A 20114-nucleotide genomic window follows, 5' to 3' on the forward strand; every position below is an offset into this window, starting at 1 on the left:
ACTTGAAAAAAAAAAAAGGAAAAGACCTTTCAGCCATTTAAATTTTTTTTTTTTTTTAATTTGTTTGTTTGTATGTGGGTTTTCTGTGTATGTGGGGTTTTTTTGTTGCTTTTTAAAAGATTTTAAACTCCAAGGTACTGGAAGTGTATCGCATAAGCCCCTGCCGCCTGTGGTGGAAGCCTGCGAGGGGTGGGATGTGTCCTGCATCCCTCTCAGTCCATCCCCTCCAGCAGGTTTAAGAAAGACCTCAGATTTAGACTAGAGTCAAGTGTCCTGATAGGAAAATGCCAGCAGCTTCCCCGGTTAGTCACAGCGACCCAAGGCAGCATGTTGTGCCATGTATTACCACTTTTTTGCCTTGCCTTTTCCTTCTCCGTGTGTGTGCATGGAACTGCAGAGGCTGTTGGATGAAAACCCACTTGGTGCTCACTTGTGGTTCCCCAAGGTGAGATTCGACAGTGCATTATTTCATCCTTCCCCTTGTCTCTAGTCTCTTGCTCTACTCTTTAAAATGATGTGTATTTTTGAAGGTTAAATGTTGGCAGCGAAGCCTCTGTGGGTCAGTACACTGGGCACGGCATGACTGCCTGGACAAGAATTTTTTGGGAATTTTTCCTGTCCCTGCTCTGGCTGCTCAGCATGGGCAAACCTGAACCGTGCAACTTCAGGAATGCAAATAATGTTCGCTGTGCATCCACACTGTGTCTCTTAAAAAAACCTTTTCATCCTGTTCCTTGTTGCCCTGGAGGATAATTACTTGAAAGAGCAGCCCTGTTGCCTGTTATTTCAGTTTATCTCATTACCATTGTGTTTGCCAAGCCAGCCAGCTTTGCCAAAAACCAGAATCAAGGTTGCTGGCAGCGCTGGCTGGCTCGCACATTCACCCTCCTCTGCTGGCCGAGATGCTAATTTTTCCTTGATTGCAAACCCTGCGTTCATCTTTTGTGAATTAGCTGTGCCTACAGATATGGCATCATGGCTTTAAAACCCAGGCTTGAGGTGGTGGGCCCCTCTCCACAGGCTGCCAAAGGCAGGGCTAATGGATGCTCTTAGAATATTTACTTGCCCCGTTTTTGAGTTTTGGTTCGTTGGGTTTTTTTTTTGGCCATGGGGAGCAGCTGGCTGGCACCCACGGCTGGCAAAATGGAGCATCACGTTGGAGAGTGGTTTGGCAGGCAGCATACCCAGGGGAGGAGCTGCGGGAGGCACGGAGATGTGGATGGATGGATGGACAGACAGACAATGCACTGTTGCAGAGGTCATTTGTCGCATTGCCAGCTGGTTGCAAGGATAGAGATGAGACCTGACAGCTGCTGGCTGTAGGGACCTTCCCGGGCTTCAGGAAGACTAGAACAGCCTCAGGATACCCCCAGGATGGTCTTAATATAATCTGATTTTCCCCTTTTTAATCTTGGGTTGATTGTAACAAACCATGTGTAAATTTTTTAAAAGTCTTTGATGCAAAATGCTGAGTTGGTAGTGCTGTAGTTATAGACTAAATAGGTATTCGTGCTCATGTTGGCTTGTGCTGGCATTGCCATCATGGTCAGGATGGGGCAACGAGCTTTGGATTGCTGCTTGAAATTAGTTTAATGGCTGAGGATTATTGTATTGTTTTTAGGATCTCTAAAACTGGACAACCCTCACTCCCTCCCCCCAAAAATAAAGTAAAATCAGCAAAGTCTCACACTTATTAACCCAGGACTAAGTGACACTTGCAGAGATGGATGACACAGGGTGGACAGCCACATCCACGACAGGACAAGGGGTGATGGTTTTAAACTAAAGGAGGGGAGATTCAGGCTGGACAGGAGGAAGAAAATTTTTACCCTGCGGGTGATGAGAGCCTGGCCCAGGTTGCCCAGGGTGGTGGCGGATGCCCCATCCCTGGAGACATCCCAGGCCAGGCTGGACGGGGCTCTGAGCAACCTGGTCTGGGTGAAGATGTCCCTGCTCATGGCAGGGGTGGCACTGCATGAGCTTTGGAGGTCCCTTCCAACCCAAACTGTTCTGTGATTCTATGATCCCTGAGTTTTACAGTGCTGTTTAGGACAAACCTGCCATAAGTGATGCCATGGCTGTTGCTAAGCAACAAGTGATGATTGCTATGGCCAGTATTCCCCTCTTAAAGGTACATTTGCAAAGTGTAATCTTTTGTGTGCATGAAATTAATTTGCAGATGTATGGATTTATATTAGATAATGGCAATAAACTTTGGAAATGCTTCATTGCGGTGTTGAAATGGAACACAATGTGGCATGAAGATATTGCGTAGCAAAAACATTAAGCCCTCCCCTTTAATTAACTTAAGGCTAGGATATCTTACTCACCAAAATAAATTAACAGTAAATCGGGTTACAGAATAAATTAACAAATTAAATTGGGTTAGTTGGAAAGTTTAAAAGAAAGAGTATCTGTGAGCTGCCTGCTTTGCAAACACAGTTAGAAAGTCTTGAGGTGGAAGGAAAGGCTCACATAGAAAAGTGTAACTGTTTGGGCTCTGCTTAGAAGTGACTGATTTTTCAGTCTTTACCATCAAAGACTGGGTTTTGCAGGGGGGTTGGACTAGATGAGCTTTGAAGGTCCCTTCCAATCCATGATTCTATAATTCTGTGCTGCAACATTTGCCAGTGTGCCTCCGTGGGCTCGCTCTGCAGCACGGCTGGAGAAACGCTCCTCTGCCGACAGCGGAGAGAAGGGGAACAACCGTGGCAAGGTATTTTAACCGTATTACTTTCAGGTTGTTGCTCCGTCTTTTCTAATTAAAATAAAATCATCTTAGGATGCCTGAAATGAATATTTGGTATAATAGATTGAGAAAGTGATGAAACTGTTTTCATTAAATAGTGAGAGAGGAAAAGAGACCCTGCAAGGCAGAGCATTTTATCTCAACACTCTAATAACATTAATAAACTCTTTAATCTTTGTCACGTTTATGACTTAATGGCAATCCTGAAAGACATGACAGACAAGTAGGAGCTGCCAGGTTCCTTTAACCTATAACCATTCATATTCTTCCCAGGATTTTGATTAAGTGGAAAATTCCTCTGTCACGGGCTTTATTCCCCGTGTAAAGCTTGGCGTGATGGGTGGAGGATGCTCAGCCCCGACAGTGCCAGGGGATGGTGGTGGCATCTCCTCCACTGTGGCCAGGAGCACCAGGTGGGTGCTGGCTCCTTCCCTGCCACCAAACAGGGGTATTTACTGTCAGCCCCTGTATCTTTGCTCACATATGGTCTGCAATTTCAAACAATATTTTCTCAGAAGCAGCATTAATAGAGTGTATTTCACTTGCATGGTTGAACACCCCAACTGCAGATGCTAGATCGGGAGCTGCCAAGCTCACACTTCACTCTGTCCCTATATGCTGTTGTCCAAAAGAAGCAGGTTTCCAGGGGAAATATAGTATTGATATACAATTGTGTACTTAGGGGGCTACACAGCTGAGAATGGAACCCAGCTTTTGTACTTTATTTTTTCTATTTTTTTTTTCAGACTCCCAGCAATCTGGCATTTTCTAATCTTGGAGTCCTTGACTATAAAACCTAGCTAATGCTCTTTTAATGCAGGGGTTTGCGTATTTAATTTCCCTGGGCTTTTTTTTTTTCTAATGTTATGTGCAAGTTCAGCCTTTTTCTCCTCCACCGACAGGGTTTGGACCTAGATTATCCATTACTGCAGCCATCATCCCAGTGTTCTCCAGTTGGAAGCAGAAGGATGTTGTGCTGATGGGGTGAGCACAGAAAATGGTTGTCAGTGACATCTTGGCCCTTTCGATCCCCTCCTTGTTTTTTTTTCCCCACTTTGGGTCCCCACCCTTCACCCTTTGGGTAGGCTGGAAGTGAGAGAGAGACTGGGACGGGACACAGCCAGGACAGTTGACCCAGACTGGCCAAAAAGATATTCTTTACCACAGAATGCCATGCTTTGCCTCACAACTGAGGCAAAGGAAGAAAAAAGAGGGAGTGTGGGTGGGGTTTGGGGGTATTGGACTGGATGATCTTTCGAGGTTCCTTCCAATCTCTGACATTCTGTGATTCTGTGATTCTGTGTTTGGAGACTGGCTGGGTATCCGTCTGCTTGTGGGGAGGTGAGTGACTTGTTTCACTCTTTTTTTTTTTTTCTTCCCATCTTTCCTTCACTTATTCAATTGTCATTACCTCAACCCATGATTTTTCTCGGTTTTGTACTTCCCATTTTCTCCACGTCCCGCTGAGGGAGTAAGCAAGCAGCTGCACGCTGCTTGGCTGCTGGCTGAGGTCAACCCATCTCAAATGCAGAGTATTGGAAATGTTTTAATGTGTCAGAAATGTATAGGCTGGAGTCAAATCCTGAAAGTAGGTCCTCAGAAAAGGATGGGAGACACTTCTAGCAAGAGCTGCCCCACAGCCCTTGACTTGTTCAACCCCAGCTGTGCTTTGCCCACCAGCAAACATCTGGTAGGTGCTTTGAAACGTTCTGCCTCTTGCAGGCAGAATCAGCCCCTGAGATTAATGGTCTGCCTGAAAGTTAAAAAGAGAAAGGAAGAAAAAAATTAACATCATGTTAAAATGCCGTTCCACATTTGAAAGGATCCATTAAAACTTTGCTAGAGCTTTTTTAACATTTGTTTCCCCTGTTTTACATTTTGTTCTGGATTCAGGCACTCCTCTAATAATTCTCCTTTGTAGTAAACATTTTCACCTTTGTTTTCTTTCCTGGAGTTAATCCAAATTATAACAAAAAATACTGTCAGACCAGAAAATGCAAATCCTAAATTACATTCTTATCACATATAGAATATTTTAAATAAACCGTGTTTTAAACTGAATTACATTCTCAGAAATATGGAAATGTAAGTATCATTAACCAAAATGTATTGAGACTATGTTTGCAAGCGTGTCATGGTAAACAACTGCATATGTTAAAGTACATATAGAGCATCCACAAAGCAGATTGGCCTGTTAAGATGGTGGTGAGCTTTGCCAGACTTTTAGACAAGGTAAAAGTAGTGAAACTGTTGTCATCGCTTGAAAGAATGAGTCCTGTCTGCAATTGCTAACCTAAGAGTATATAAATCAACCACCTCTTTGAATCCTGCTACTTCATTGCCTGTATCTAATGATGAAAATTTGGAGTACGATTGTACACTAACTATGGAATGAGTCTTTTCCAGCAGGCCAGATTTGAAGGATATTCCCCTGGAATATCCAGAGCGGATTCTCTATGCAGTTTTGCTCTGAGAAAAACCATCTGGATACACTGCGGTAACTTTAGAGACGTAAGTGAATCACAACCATTGCCATCAAATACCTCAGCACAGAAAGCTGAGCTTCTCTTCCTCTAATAGTAACAAATCTAAGGCCAACGTATTTTGTAAGGTAACCTCCATGTTCGCTTGAATTTGTCTATTTAATAGTTTTAAACTCCGGGCAGTTGTGTTGGCTAAGACCTCCTTTTGTCGTGTCAAATTGTCTATCACATATCTGTTTTCTAGAGTGCAATTAACAGTCTTTGAGATGCAGACATCTCTCCACACCCCCACAAAAATTCCCCAAGGCACAGATGAGACAGGGCAGTATTTAGGTCTGTATATTACACTCACACACTTCCTGGTAAAACACCCCATGTGAAAAATTTCACCACATGTACTTTTTCCTAAGAAAGCAATTACCACATGATCTTTTTGTTATTTTTTTGGTGACTGTGAGTAGGCTTTTTAAACTGACCAAATTACATACAAAAAGAACTACTGTATTAAAAAAAAAACAAAAACAAAAAAACCACTGCAAGTTTGCAGTAATGCTCTGATGTAAAAGGAGTGAAAGGTAAATCTGGCTTTTTCTCTGCTCTTTATACCTACACACTCTACTTGCTCCTGAGAGAGATGAAAAGGGCTGAACTGTTGCCCTGTTTCCAAGCAATGTTGTTTTTAAAGAGCAATAAGCTTCAGTTCAGCTAAGCGAACTCTGTGTTTGACAGATAACAGTGAAGAGGACCTGAATTCCAGGCACACAAGCAAAACTCTTCATATGGGGTAGAAATCCAGCTTACAGCACCAGATTCAGAATTATCAGAACCATACAGTAAAGGTGCAAAATGCATTTTAAAAGCCTTTCTCATTAAAACACTCGCATTATTTCAAAGTCAATACTGTATTTTCAGTTACGTATACTATTCCTTACTAACCCTTCTGCATATAGAAAGATACTGCACTCTTCCACAAATTTGCAAATCTGTTTGCAAATTTGCAAAACTATATAAATGTTAGAGACAGCTTTTGATGAATTCTAGGAAATAGAGCTCTACAGCCCTACTAATGCATAGACTCATCGTTGTTTTATTATCTGGAGATACTCTGAGCAGATGCTTGGCTCCTAAGATTTATTTTGCCCTTAAGTATTTATATATCAGTAAAAACAATGTCTGCTTTCATCAGAAGTGGTCAAAACTGTTTCAACAAAATATCTTTCCCACTGAAAAGCTGCAGGCTTGGTCTAAGCTCGGTCGTACAGAAGCAGCGCCAGTTCCGACGCAGGTGTTCTCAGGAAGAGAATTCGGGTTTGGGGTGGTCTGGAAGAACCATTCCTGAGCGGCACCATGACCCCCTCCCTCCCTTCGCCCCGTTCTCCATTCGGCTGAGTGCTTTGCTCATGACTCAGCTTGCTGCTCCAGGACATCGTTATTGCATTCTTTCTCAATTAATGAAGAAAAAAAAAAGTAATTTCATTTTACTCCAAATCTAAATAAAAAGTACATTGACGTTTTTGTAAGGAGAGGCGTTACTGTTAAGCCAACATGATTCGTCAACAACGCACCCAGGACAGAACAATGACTGCAATCACTTAATGAAGTATCCATTTCAACTTTGCGCATTAAAATTATTGTAAGTCAGCGCATTGGCATGAAAATACGAAATTTTCTACCTCAGAGTTTAATATTCTGCATTCATCCAAAGAGAATTTTCAACACAGGAAAATAAACAGTGTAGCTTTGCTTCCAATACCCTACCGCTGCGCTTCAGAAGGGCTGATGGTTCCTGCTTCTCAGACGCACTCTTCATACCCATTGGATGCTTAGATTCCTGCAAAAAAGAGAACATCCATCTGTAACAGCTGGTGATACTTGGTAGCACTTACATACACAGATAATATTAAACATCCTCGTGAGGCTGCCTTGTCCTCTATAAGAAACGAGCCACAAATATCCAGAGTTTTCCCCTGGCCTTCCAGCACTCCATTCCCCCTTGTTTCAGATCTGTGCAAAAGAAAATCTCTCATTATCCATCCTTAGTCTGGGGCAGTTTTCTATTATCACTCTTCATAAAATGTAAATTAGCAGCCTATTGCTATATTTTACACTCTTTGCTTTATCCTGGCTTAATAAGAAACATGGGTCCTGAAACCTGTGTTGTGTCCCGAACACACGTTAGTACGAAGGCTATCATAACTCCAGCTAGATTTTTTTTTTTCTTTTTACTACTGCTGAACTATCGTAATTAACACTCACACAATCTGCAGTAAATGAAATAAAAACACCTGAAATAAGCTAAAAGACGTGTCTGGTCACAGATGCTCAAGCAGATACTCAGAATGCTCTAAGAAATGGCTCATTTCTAAAGCCAAATGTTATATACTGGACCATATAAGAGATCAGGGATAATCAGTATCCAGCACACATTCAGGTCTCTTTTGAACATTAGGTATATCCCAGAGGATATTTAAGGCGAATTTCCAGCTACTGAATCATTAAATATGGTTTCTTCAGGCCACTCTGAAAGGGCAGAGGCTTCATTTGGCAACAGCATTTTCAGAGAGAAAAGGGGAATGTGGCTGCACCCCTGTTTTGCAGCTCCCGAATCACAGACTCAGCAGAAGCTGTGGCAGACATCCGTGTACACCGAGCAGTTCAGGAGACGCTTATTTACAGATTAACCTTTTTTTTAAACTTTTCTCTTTTTGGACCTTTCCACAGGACAGATAGTCCCTTGATTACAGCCTTAAGGCCCACAGCTTCACAAGCCAAGCAAGTAACCCCACTATAAAACTGTTATTATGTCTGTATTCCCATTAGTTATGTGCAATTCTCTCACTCCTGTGATTTTTCTCAAAAAGAGTTTAAAGGGGAGACGACTCTGCAAGTTTTAGACTGCAGAGGATTCAAAACCTTCTTGACTCCAAGAAAAAGTGCAGACAGATGGACAATCTGGCCAAACTCTTTGCTGGCTATCAAAACTGCAGACACTGACCTCTGTAAACACCTTGCAAACAGCCATATACCTATTAAAAAAAATAAATGGGCAGGCCTGGCTGAGGCACAGTGCCAACTTCGAAGTGTGGTAATGAACTTTGCCTTTAATTCGAGCGTGTAACTTCCAGCCCAGCGCAAAACCGGGAGCAGCTGCATGCATAATAAGGGGTGAGAGCAAGGATGCGGCGCGAGATGCGTCTGATGTTGGATGAGAGTGAAGATAGCCTTTAATCATTTTGTTTTCAAAGAAACTTGAGAGAACTCTTTGAAGATGAGGGTTTTTTTTCCTTTCCCCCCCTTTATTTTTTTTGAGAGCTGCTTCTGGAAAATAGGCAGCAGTGATACACGGTACCCACCTTCTGCCCATGTCCGTCCGCCCCCTTGATTAACCCGTGTGTGGGACATACACACGTCCCTCTAGACTGGCACCTGCTGTTGGCAAAGCTGAGTTTATCTTGTGCTGTCCAGGCAGCTGAGATGCCCAATGGCTCCAGCAGCAAGGAAAAAACTGCCGCAGTGTCTTTTCATTTGAAGTAATCGTGGTTCTTCAGTGCACAGGGGATTAGGATGTCCAGTCTCTATTAACTATAATATTTTTGTAATGATAAATGTTCTGTAAATCATGTCTTCTATTACTGGATGAAAAGGAACGATAATGAATATTTGATCAGCCTTTATTTTAAGGAAAGTGTAGGCTGGGACTGGGCACAGTGGACTTGTTCACCGCATCTGAAGACACTGGGGGTTGAACATCATCTGGACATCAGCGCTGAGTATATGCCAATGGCTTTGAGGACCAAGGTTGTGTTAAATGCATTGTGTACAAAACATGCTTATTGTTCCAAAAATGTTACAGGCTGAGGGGAAAACCTTGGGGAACACGTAGGCCAACAGTGTGCTGTGTTGTTTTTTTTTTTTTAAACTATTTTTATGAAGGGCTTTGGCCTTGGTAAAGAACAGACAGGCTGGCAAGTGCCCACAGGGTGTTGGGACATCGGTGGTGTGCGGTGTCCATAAGTGATAGCGCTGAACTTGGGTTATTGGTCTGGTCAGTTGTTTTGTACACTAGGTCTTCTCTTTTGTGGTTTGTAAAGTAAGTCTGTGTGTGCTGGTATTCGAGTTTATTTACAGATGCCCCAGTGCCACGACAAAAAAACCCCAAACAAAACAAATCCTGCTGCACTTGGTACAAGTACTACAAGTGTTTTCTGCTTGAAATCTCCATTCCTGTACGTACAACCGCAAGACTATTATTTTCAGAATGTGTGCCCATACCAACATGTCAAAGGTTAATTTTGAAAGCCCTAAGGAGGTTTAAAGTTTTGCGAGACCTGCCCCCTGTGCATAAAAACCAAAATCACATTCCCCTCTCTGCCCTCCACTCTACAGCAGGTACTTAAAACCTGGCCTTATTTTTGGAGGTGTGAAGGCTTCATGACAGGTGTTGTGGCTGGGGACGCAGCTGATAACACCTCACAAATGCAGGTTGCTTAGGGATTAAATGTGGCATTACACAGGAAAAGCAAGGCAAATAACTTTGGCACGTTTAAAGATAATGTGTTGAACTCCTATTTTCACTCCTAAGCGGGTGCTAGGCTATTTTAGGCCAGACCAAGCCTTGCCTTTTTTTTTATTTTAATTAGGTTTATTGCTATAGCTACATGGTAGTGTGTATGTGTTAACATTTGATTTTTGTAGCTAATCTAACTGGCTGAAGTAAACAATCCAGACCTGATAGTCCCAGTGGGGAGGACTGACATTTAGATTTGGCTCAAAATCTCTGCTTTTGACTCGTTAGACTCCGACACCTCGCTCAGAGCACCAGGGGCTGCAGGGTAGAGCTACATTCGCCACCTCCAACCTGAGCATCAACCTGACACGAAGTGCTCCTCGGAGGTGCTCACTGTCATTGCTGTGTTGTGTTTAGCCAATGGAGGTATCACTTAGGTATCAGTTTAATTAACAGACCTTGCACAGTCTCCCCAGAAGTGATTTTTGTGTCACCAAACCTGTACAGCCCATCACAGCCGTGCCTGGGTTCCGCCCCTGTGTGTGGGAGACAAAACCGACAGGGACAGGGACAAAAAAATGAGTATTTTATGGTGGGTCTGAGCATGGAAATGTCCCCGTGGTCCAACCCCAGCCCACGGCTCCATGTGCCGTCACCTGCCGAAACACCGCACTCCCACTCCCATCAATCAGCACAGACCAGCTGCCTGGAAGCATCTCTTGCCAATCGCCTTTTTATTACCTTTAAAAAGCCAAGAAACCCAGAACAAGACAAAAAAAAAAAACCTTGAGAGCGTGTGAACATCATGCAATGGATTCACTTTAAAGCAGGCTGGGGTGCGGGGGGAGGACAACCAAAAGCCAAGTTTGGTGATGACAGTGGGAAATGCTTCTAACTCTTCTCACGGGTACATTCTCCCTGGGCAATGGCTCTTTGGAAAGGAGCAGCACCATCAACAGCATTACAATTTTTTTTTACTTCAATTCTGTTGTTTTGTGTGACTAGTACTCCATCGGTCAATCAGTGAAGTTACCACGCTCTGCCCTTCAGCCTCACTCTGCGGTCTTCAAAATTCATAGCACAAACTAGAGCAATAGTAGCTTCTCAAAAGAATGTGTTTTGGAGAGTTTCAGCTACTGTGGAAATAACTTTGCATCTTGTCCATCATGTGGATGTGACAAAACATATGCCCTTATTTTCCTGAGGTATAGCCAACATTTGAGTTCATTACATTTAATGGAGTAAGGTCACCCATAAAGGTATTTTCTGAGTAGTTTTCACCTTCTCTTTGAAAAAATAAATTATATCAGCATGTTCACGAGGTACAAATGGTGCTGGCATTTCAGTTGTTATTACGTTATTAACTTTTTTAACCTATAATTTTCAATCAACAGTAAGAAGCAATTTTCAGTCTCTCCAGTAACCAGAGATGGAGCTTCTGCAAAGTGGTCTCGTAGGGTTCACCTTGACAGACACCTAATTCCCTCCCAAATCAAAATGTCACCCCCAACACTCCCATGGCAGTTACCGAGAATTTCCATTTCCCCTTCGGTTAGGATTTAATTTAGAAGGTAAAGACTTCCTAAGCTATGGGAGAGTAAAGATAGATGGTATGGGAGAAGGCGGCTGATGAAATGTTGTTGACTCCGGATCTGAAATATTTTATCCCTCCTCAATGTAGGTTAAATTATTCTTCACCTTTCCCACATCCATAATTGTCGCTGATCTTGGACCAACTCAAAACCCTACTACTGAGTTCAGTAGACTCAAAATTGCCACTAGAACTGGAAAAAGAAAAAAAAAGAAGAGATTTGTTAGTGTCCATATACAATATCCCAAGACTATACACAGCTATGAGATACAGCAAATTTAAGAAAGGCACTTTTTTTCTCATCACTGAGTATTTATTATATATAACAAATACATGAAAAAGAAAAAAACTATATTGTGTGATATAAATAGTTTATTTACATTACAGAAAAACATCAAGACAATGTATACTATTTCAAATATATCCATACATAATCAAATATAGCTGTAGTACATGTTCTCATTGGTGTAGATTACCACAAATGCAAGGCAACATGTGTAGATCTTGTCTTAATCTTTTGTCTATAATACTGTATTTTGTAGTCCAAGCTCTCTGCAGTTAGTTTTGCCATTGTGGAAACATGCGCTCTTTAAATTAACCTTGTCGATGCTCTTGTCGTGTTGTCTGAACTGTAGTGCCCTGTGTTTTGCTTCTGTCTGTGGATTCTGTTGCTCCTGGGACATTTCCTGAAAGAAGAGACTTGTGAGAATACAGGGCTCTTAATAACGCATCTGCTCAAGAGGCAGTGGTGGGCAAGAACAGCATCCTCTGGCCGTCGGCGCGTTCCCTCTTCAATGACATGAAATGGGTTGGCTAAGGGCAATGGTACCACAAAAAAACCCCACCCCAAACAAATAAATAAGCAAAACCAAAAACCCAAAAAGCAAACAACACAAAAAAACAACCACAAAGCATACCGTAAGCAAAAATACGGCAAAGGAAATGTTAAGATTCCTGGTGAGCTGCATTGCGACAGCTCCTACTGCAAAGCATCTCTTGGTTGCTGTTCGGTTCATGTTTAAATAACAGCTTTATTTTCGTTTATTTTCAGGTGGAAGATTTAGGACGGTCTCATGCTTACATGCTCAGTTTCCCTGGCCCGTGCAGTGGATACGGGGGCTAAAGCGCCTGCAGTCCCTACGAGTCTCCATGGAAATGCTCCTTGCTCAGGTCATTAGCGAGCAGCTACTTTACTTACAGGCGCCTGCACCCCTTATGGCTGCTGGGCTTTGTGTGGAAAACCATCGCATAGGAAAGACAAAAAAAAATATCTTATTTTGCCTTTGGATGGTGGCAAAACCAAATCTACCTCGGAACCTCATGGTGCTCCTCAGCTATGGCACATTTCACTATATCATTGGCTATCGTGTTGCTACCAAGTGTTTCCCCAATAATGGAAAGATAATAAGAGTGTTTCTGGTTTTCTCCCATGGAGAAGCACCCTTGGACAGAAATGATGGATGAATTTAGCCCCAGGAGGCTCCAGAGAGCTCTAAGCAGCTGAAAGCCAAGGAGGTTATGGCAGAAATGGTCAGGCAAGCAGAACCAAACCAACAGGTTCACCAACACCCACTGAAAATGCTCACACTTCAGGAAAATGGTGAGCTACAGAACACCAACCACCAATAAAAATGGTCCTTTTCCCAGGGTGACCTCGTTAACTTTTTGCACAGGAGGAAGAAGCAGCTATTCCTGACTTGGCCACATGTTTGTCCTCTTTCTTTAGCCTAAGCCCAGTGTGAGTTTTTAGCCTGGTTGCGCCTCTTTCTGCCCTGCGCATGGGCAGCTACATGAGAAGGACTGAAACACCTGCTTGCAGAGGCATGACACAAAGCTCTATGATACCCCAGACCATGTTTACATGGAGAAAAAAATAATCCCTAACTGGTTTTTCCGTTACAGGGAGGCTTTCAGCAGCTCCTTGTGGAACCCTATGGGTTATGCACCAGAGAGAGCCCACCCTCTCCTTGCAGTGAGAGCTCAACGTTCCAGGTCAAATAACTAACAGCAAAACAGAGTGAAATAACTTTTTATTGACCCCCTTAAAATCAAAAAGGCCATTTTTTTTTTCCCTGTTAATGCTATAGCTCTGTGATGCCAACTGAAAAGCTAAACAAGAGCATAAGGATATTTCAAAATGCTGAAATACAATTATATAAGTGTCTAACAAAATATGGGTCAGATTGTTCTGACTTGCCTCACTTTTTAAGCCAACGGGACCACCCCCTCATGAGAAACTGTATGGCTGTGTGCTATATTTTGCCTTGTACCTTTCTGGGAAGCAGCAAAGTAGGCTGCTATCATTACTCTGGGAAAAATCAGCCTGCGTCTCCAGCGCTCTCGGAGGTCACGGCTGAGCGTTCATTATGAAACTCATGCAGACTTGAGCTGTTTTGCCGTTTTGTGACAAACTCATTATTCATCGCCTGTTCCTAAAAAGGCAATCAAACTTTCCGAGGGAGCTGCTGTTAGCAAACACAGGGCTGATTCACCGAACTGCATGTCATGTGCTGACAGCCTCCCTGCCTGAGTGTCCCCAGGCGTCCTCTCCTGCCCATGCCATGGGGGATGGCACAGTAGGACCTCGCAGTGAGACAGCGCTGACACCAAGGGTTCCTCCTGAGTCCCCTGGGATGGGGATTTACAGCAGAAGAACCAGCGCTCAGCCATGCCAGGCAGGGCTGGGGAACTGCTGTGGGAAACCACAGTGGGCACAAGCAGATTGGTTTATAAGAAACATGGAGGTAGGAGGTGGCCGGGGGATGACCAGGATGGTCAGCAATCCCAGGGGATGCAGCTGTGCATTCCCAGAGAACAGGCGATACTGACTCCAGTCGGGAGCAAGGAGGTGAGCATCTCACAGTCCCAAAACCACACTGACAGTATCTATCCAGTCCCTTAGTATGTAGTCAAGAAAAATGGATTCAAATGAAGCGATTACTCCAATTAGGATGATGAAAAAAAACCACAGAATTGTAGCATCATTTTGGTTGGAAAAGGCCTTTAAGATCATCAAGTCAAACCATTAAGCCAACTGGCACTAACCCCCTCCAGGGATGGTGACTCCACCACTGCCCTGGCCAGCCTGTTCCAATGCCCGACAACTCTTTCCAGGAAGAAACTGTTCGCGATATCCAATTTAAACCTCCCCCAGCGAAACTTCAGGCTGTTTCCTCTTGTCCTGTCACTTGTTACTTGGGAGAAGAGACCAATCCCCTCCATGCTCCAACCTCCTTTCAGGCAGCTGCAGAGAGCAATAAGGTCTCTCTCCTCAGCCTCCTGTTCTCCAGGCTGAACCTCCCAGGTCCCTCAGTTGCTCCCCATCACACTTGTGCTCCAAACCCTTCAGCAGCTTTGCTGCCCTTCTCTGAACTTTCTCTCGTACCTCAGTGTTTGAGGTGCAGCCTCACCAGTGCTGAGTACAGGGAGAAAAAACATTTTTTAACCAAAACCACTCGTGTTCTAATTGCACAATGCTTCCAATTGATGGAAGCATGGGAAGGTCCTAGGGCCAAGTACTGACACCGTGACTGCTTAAAAGCAATGCTATTGCATTTATAGTTAGCTTGTGTCTGAAGTGCATCTGGGTTTGGCATTTAACCAGCTTTTTAGACTTAATCATCTGCTGAAATTGAGTGACAGCTTTTCCTTGGTCCTTAACTCTTTAATCAAAAGTTCTTTATAGTGCTTCGTGTGTGGGATGCATTCATTTATGAACGCAGCAGTTATATCAATGTAAACTAGGTAGCGCAGCACAGGCTGCCTGCCCTCCCTCCATTGAAGCTTGCTCGTGAGCTTGAGTAACTCACAATGTGATTCATAGCAGGTAAAACACATTATGCATTCATTTTTAATCAAGTTATTTCTTCACATAAATAAGCTGCTGTGACTAAACATTAGGGAAGCACTAAAATGCAAAGCTGTACAGAAGACTGCTGAGAATCATTATGACGCTAGGCCATACCTATATTATTCACCTCCTTCACTTTTATCATGGCTTCTCTTTCGCCTTACCTCTAAGTCCTTGGGCACATGGACTGTACACCACTGCTCCACCTACTTCCCTCTGTATTTCTTGGCCTCTGCTCCCCTGCTCCTCCATCCCAGCTGCTAATTGCCATTGCTGGCACTAATGATGTGTAGCCAGGTGGACAACCTCCTCAAGGAATCAAGCCACTTTAAAAACAAATCATCGGTTTTGTTGGTTGAATTTTCATCTGAATCCGTTTCCCAACTGGGTTCACTGTGTGGCTACAGAAATGCCAAGATGGCTCAAGAGTGTTGGCAGGACCAAGTGCCTGGGAGCCAGAGGAAGGGGCAAGGGCCCCTGTCAGCAGCACAGCTCGTTTATTCAGATTAAAGCATCTAAAAGTGTCCAGGAGTTGCTCAGAGCCTTCCAGCAATAGAGGACACCCTGAATATTTGCACTCCTGTTAGAGGTATGATTTTAAGAGCAACAGCAATAACGATAGCTTAAAGATTTACAGTGATAGTCTTATGTGGCTCGAAGGCAGGGTTTGGACCCAGTGCACCAAATTAATTTGACAAATTAATTAGGTGAAGCTGCACTGAAATGAGCAGCAAAGAATTTGGAGCCAAGTTTTCCTTCTTTCTCCCAGGAACCTGGCAGGGGAATTTTATCACTTTCGAGAGTCTAGGGTGTTGAGTTCAAACCTGGTTTCCCAAAACAGATGACTTCAAAAACTCAATTACTTATGCATACGATCCCACAATGCTCACTTGTCATGTGGATGTCTCTCAGGCCACTTAAGGGTACACTTTTGCAAATGTATCTTGAGTCATTATGCTGGGATGGAGGATGCTCTGCAGTAATTACATGCATTACAGAAAAAAAAAAAGTCAAAAGATCATAAATTAACTTGGTTACAAAGCGTGTGGGGAAAGGTACCATCTCTGTATGAAAACAGCATGACGGGTAATTTGCAGCGTAGTACCGGGACACTCAGAGCATGCTGTCTTCATTCTTCAGTATAAAGTACTTGTGTTACTGTGGCAAAGTGACAAAACGAGTCACTTGACAAAATAATGCACAGCATTTGTTCCATTATCGGTTACTGCACCATCTTCTTTTTCTTACTACATGCTACATTTTTGTTGTTTGAATTACTTCTGTGAATACAGCCATAATCTACTGCCTCATTCGGCATTTACCATTGTGTTGATGGACTCAGCTTGGCCAAAAAAGCAGCTACCTTTCATCAGAGGGTTTTGTTTTATGCCTTTAGGCCAGAGAAGGATTTATGATTTTTTTTTTTTGTTTCTTTTTGTCTTTTCCAGGAACAAATGCTACACTTGTCCTCCAGCCAGGTAGTGCAATTCAGGGACTGAAATATAGTGGAGATTTTATTTCTACAGTGCTATGATGCCTGGCTTCTATTTTTTTAGTATTTTAAAAAGAAACTCATTTATAAAAGAGTGATTTATCAGTGTTGCTAACTGAATTGATTTAACCTTGTGATTTCTGAGGGAAGACCGCAGACATCTGAATTCAGAACTTACCCCAAGCCCTCCCAGAGAGGAGGAAGCAGAGCAGCAGGTGTAGGAGGGGAAGGATTGCATTTACCCCTTTGGTTCTGAACTACCTTGGGGCTGTCCCTCCTATGCAAACAAGCCTTTCTCCCTCAACTAATGAAAAAAAGAAATAAATACTGTATGGCTTGGAGTGCCACCATGTAGTGAAGACCATGTATGGTACCTCTGAACATGTATATAAGCCTAATGAAATCATTTAATCAATGGGATTGCAAACAGGCTTAAAAGTTTGTGTGCTTTGCCTGATTAGGACTAAGGGAATGGCCCCTTGAGGAAACCAGATGGAGATATGATTAGTTTTATTAAGTGTTGATCCAGCTGCTGTGTTTATATTCCCCTTATTTATATGAACAATATTTGTCCAAGGATCTGAATACAAAATAGGAACTCCATTTGCTGTAGGTATCATTGGTACCTAAGTTTGATTAAGATGGAGGTAAAAATTTAGTCATAATAATGAAGCAAAGGTGGCTGGCTGGACCAGACAATATCTTTTGTTTGTTGGTGAATTAAACAGCATTGGTTATCAGCAGAAATCTGTATAATCAGTGCACAAAGTAAGGAAAAAAAATGTTGTTTTTTTTTTTTTCTATTGCAAAGTACCAGAGATACTGACCTTGTAATACAGAGGACTACAACACAGATGATAGCAATCTGGATGGTTCCAATCACAGCTGCTATCAAGACATACTGAAATCGTACTGGACCTGGAACCACATATAAAACGCTGTAGTCCTTTTTTTCACAGTGTTGTCCAGTATAGCCAGCATCGCATCTGAAACAAAAAAATATTTTTTCTGGTTATACCTGCTGCGTTCAAAGAATGTAAAAAAAAAAAATTGGATCTTAAAAAAAAATCAGTAGCTTAAGCATAAGCTTATGTGTTGGGTTTGTTTTGTTTTGGGTGGTTTTATTTTGTTTTCAAAATTGGCCCCCCAGAAAGAGCACTGGTGCCTCCTTGACTTCTCAGAGGGAAAATTTCAGGTCCTCAGCATCACCAAGGTCTGCGAGAGTGAACGGCACTGCAAAAGTGTGAGGAGGTGCCAAGGGGACTAGGACTTATCTATTATAGCATCAAGTGGAACTACTTGCACGTTGTGGTGAGAATCCATTTAGTTCCTTGCACAACATATTTTCGATTTCTCCCTTTCTCTGGGGAGGTGGGGGAGGGTGAAAAGCCATCTCATTGTGGCTCCTTATGCAGATTACCCCTAAGGAGGTGATAAGCAATCATCCGAGCTCTGTATGAAATGTGATTAGATGTTGCTGCAAGTGGATGCATCATTTACATTTTGTCTGGTTGCTATAAAAAACCCTCTGTTGATGCTGCAATCATCCACCCAGCTGCTCATCCATTCCCATCCTGCAGCCAGATGTCTCCCCTCTGCGATTTTGGGGAACAAACGTGGTCTTCCCATTTTAACTCTTGCCCCATTTCCCCCAAAAAGCCAGAGCAAGGAGACGTGAAAATCCAGGTTGATTGCAGGAGCAACCATAAGAGACTGAGCTAGATTGCTTGGGCTCCTCTCAGAAGTGTGTGCTTGTAAAATATATCTACATAGAACTGAAGGTTACTGGATGTTTTTACAATCAATTCACATTGTGTGTAACTCAACACACTTTTGCCACATAAAAGGCGGGGAGAACTTGTTGAATAATTTAAGGCTAATGGGTTTTATAGCACAAAGAGGCACAGTTATAATTATTTTCCGCAGTTTATCCAGATTAAGTGTTTTTGTAAGTCCATATTGTCATGTGTGTAGCCTTTCCTCCTTGGCAAGAGAAGGGTTACCTGCAAGACGGTTCCAGCATGTTAGTGGAGTGCTCGCACTTGCCGTGCATGCAGAAGCCGTTGTAATGCTCTGGACAAGGGATGTAGATTCCTCTTGCGCTTTCTTCCAGTTTATTTGCATTCTCTGTGAACACAGGTGAAGGGATCATTAACCCGGCAACACAGGATAATGTGAAACGATGGAAAGAACACATTTTATAAAAGAAAGGAAAATCAGAAGAAAAAATATGTAGAAGATGTTGTTTATAAGAGAGGGTTTGCACATTGAAACGGGTAGGTCAATGTAGATTCGAAGCCTTGCAAGGTTTTCTGTTGTCCTGTTGCATATCTAATTCCTGGCAAGTAACAGCAAATGAGGCTCCAAAAGAAGAATTTGTCTGTTCAAAAACTGATTACAGGATAGCACATAAAAATGCCTGATCATTTCCGCTATCCTTCTTGGACAGTCTCCTCACTCCCAGGCAAGACTAGGACGAAGAATCTAGGCATTTGCATGTAATCTACCATCACAGTTATGTGTGGTTATTCACTACAACATGTTCAGAAAGACAATTTTATGGCTGAAGCAGAGGAGCAGGAGACCAGAGCTGAAGATTAGCAGCAGTGCTGAACGCCTGTGTCCCAGTGCCCGCTGGCCTCCTCCCCATCCCACAGCACGGGTACCTTCAGACTATTATAATTTGACTTTTGGTGCTACTTCTGCAGCTGTTAAACAGTCACTGAGACCTGAATCCTGGAAAATACTTCCTTCTATGTGGCCAGGAAAACGGGGGTTTTGTTAGGTTTTGAAATAGGTATGTGCTTGACATTTATATCACGGGCTGAAATGCAGAGCATTACTTGTGATAAACTCACACAAATTTTGTAGACCACCAATGTGTTAATTCATCTCGGTAATTTTGGCGAATTCTTCCATTTAACCAATACTTATGATATCTCCAATTATAAAAATCCTTTTTCTGTGATAGCATTATCAAGCCACAATTAATTAAAAACAGAAGACAAAAATCTCATGATAGATGTCTGAGGAAATGTAGTTTGCACACAAATAAGTTGAAGCATTTGTACCTTCCAAAGGAAGTCCCTGAGCATTATGAAACAACTGCAGTTTGTGTTCTGCCTCCAAGCCAGTCGTGCCGGCAGCAGGTACGCTTAGGTATTATCCCACCTTTGGGAAAAAATGCGTGTGCAGCAGCTCCAAGATTCAGATTTTCATAATGAATTTCCTTCCTATCGCTGCTGTCCAAGGAGAGTTTCAAGAGTCTCTAACAACTTGCACTAATAATGTTGGTTACATTGTCTTTAGGTTAAAACAAAGATGAGCTCCCAGCAAATGAGAATGACAGGACAACCTCTAACTACATATACACAAGAGTTATCATCCCACCAGATCTTCAAGTATATTCCTTTTTTTCACCAGGAATTCTTCCCAGAACAGA

At 42.7% G+C, this 20114-nt stretch overlaps 1 protein-coding gene across 1 annotated transcript in view; it reads right to left on the reverse strand.

Annotated features, from left to right (window-relative positions):
• Positions 1–10456: 10456 nt before the first annotated feature.
• The window catches only part of TMEFF2 (transmembrane protein with EGF like and two follistatin like domains 2), a 126327-nt gene continuing 116669 nt past the window's right edge, over positions 10457–20114 (reverse strand). Inside the window, exons 8-11 of the mRNA XM_065841345.2 lie at positions 18676–18799; positions 17500–17658; positions 11930–12016; positions 10457–11523 (exon numbers count right to left, since the gene is read on the reverse strand). Coding sequence (XP_065697417.1) covers positions 11427–11523; positions 11930–12016; positions 17500–17658; positions 18676–18799 — 467 coding nt within the window. The 3' untranslated portion in view covers positions 10457–11426. The remainder of the gene's footprint in view (positions 11524–11929; positions 12017–17499; positions 17659–18675; positions 18800–20114) is intronic.

This window comes from Patagioenas fasciata, chromosome 7 (assembly GCF_037038585.1).
Source record: "Patagioenas fasciata isolate bPatFas1 chromosome 7, bPatFas1.hap1, whole genome shotgun sequence".
Lineage (NCBI taxonomy): Eukaryota > Metazoa > Chordata > Aves > Columbiformes > Columbidae > Patagioenas > Patagioenas fasciata.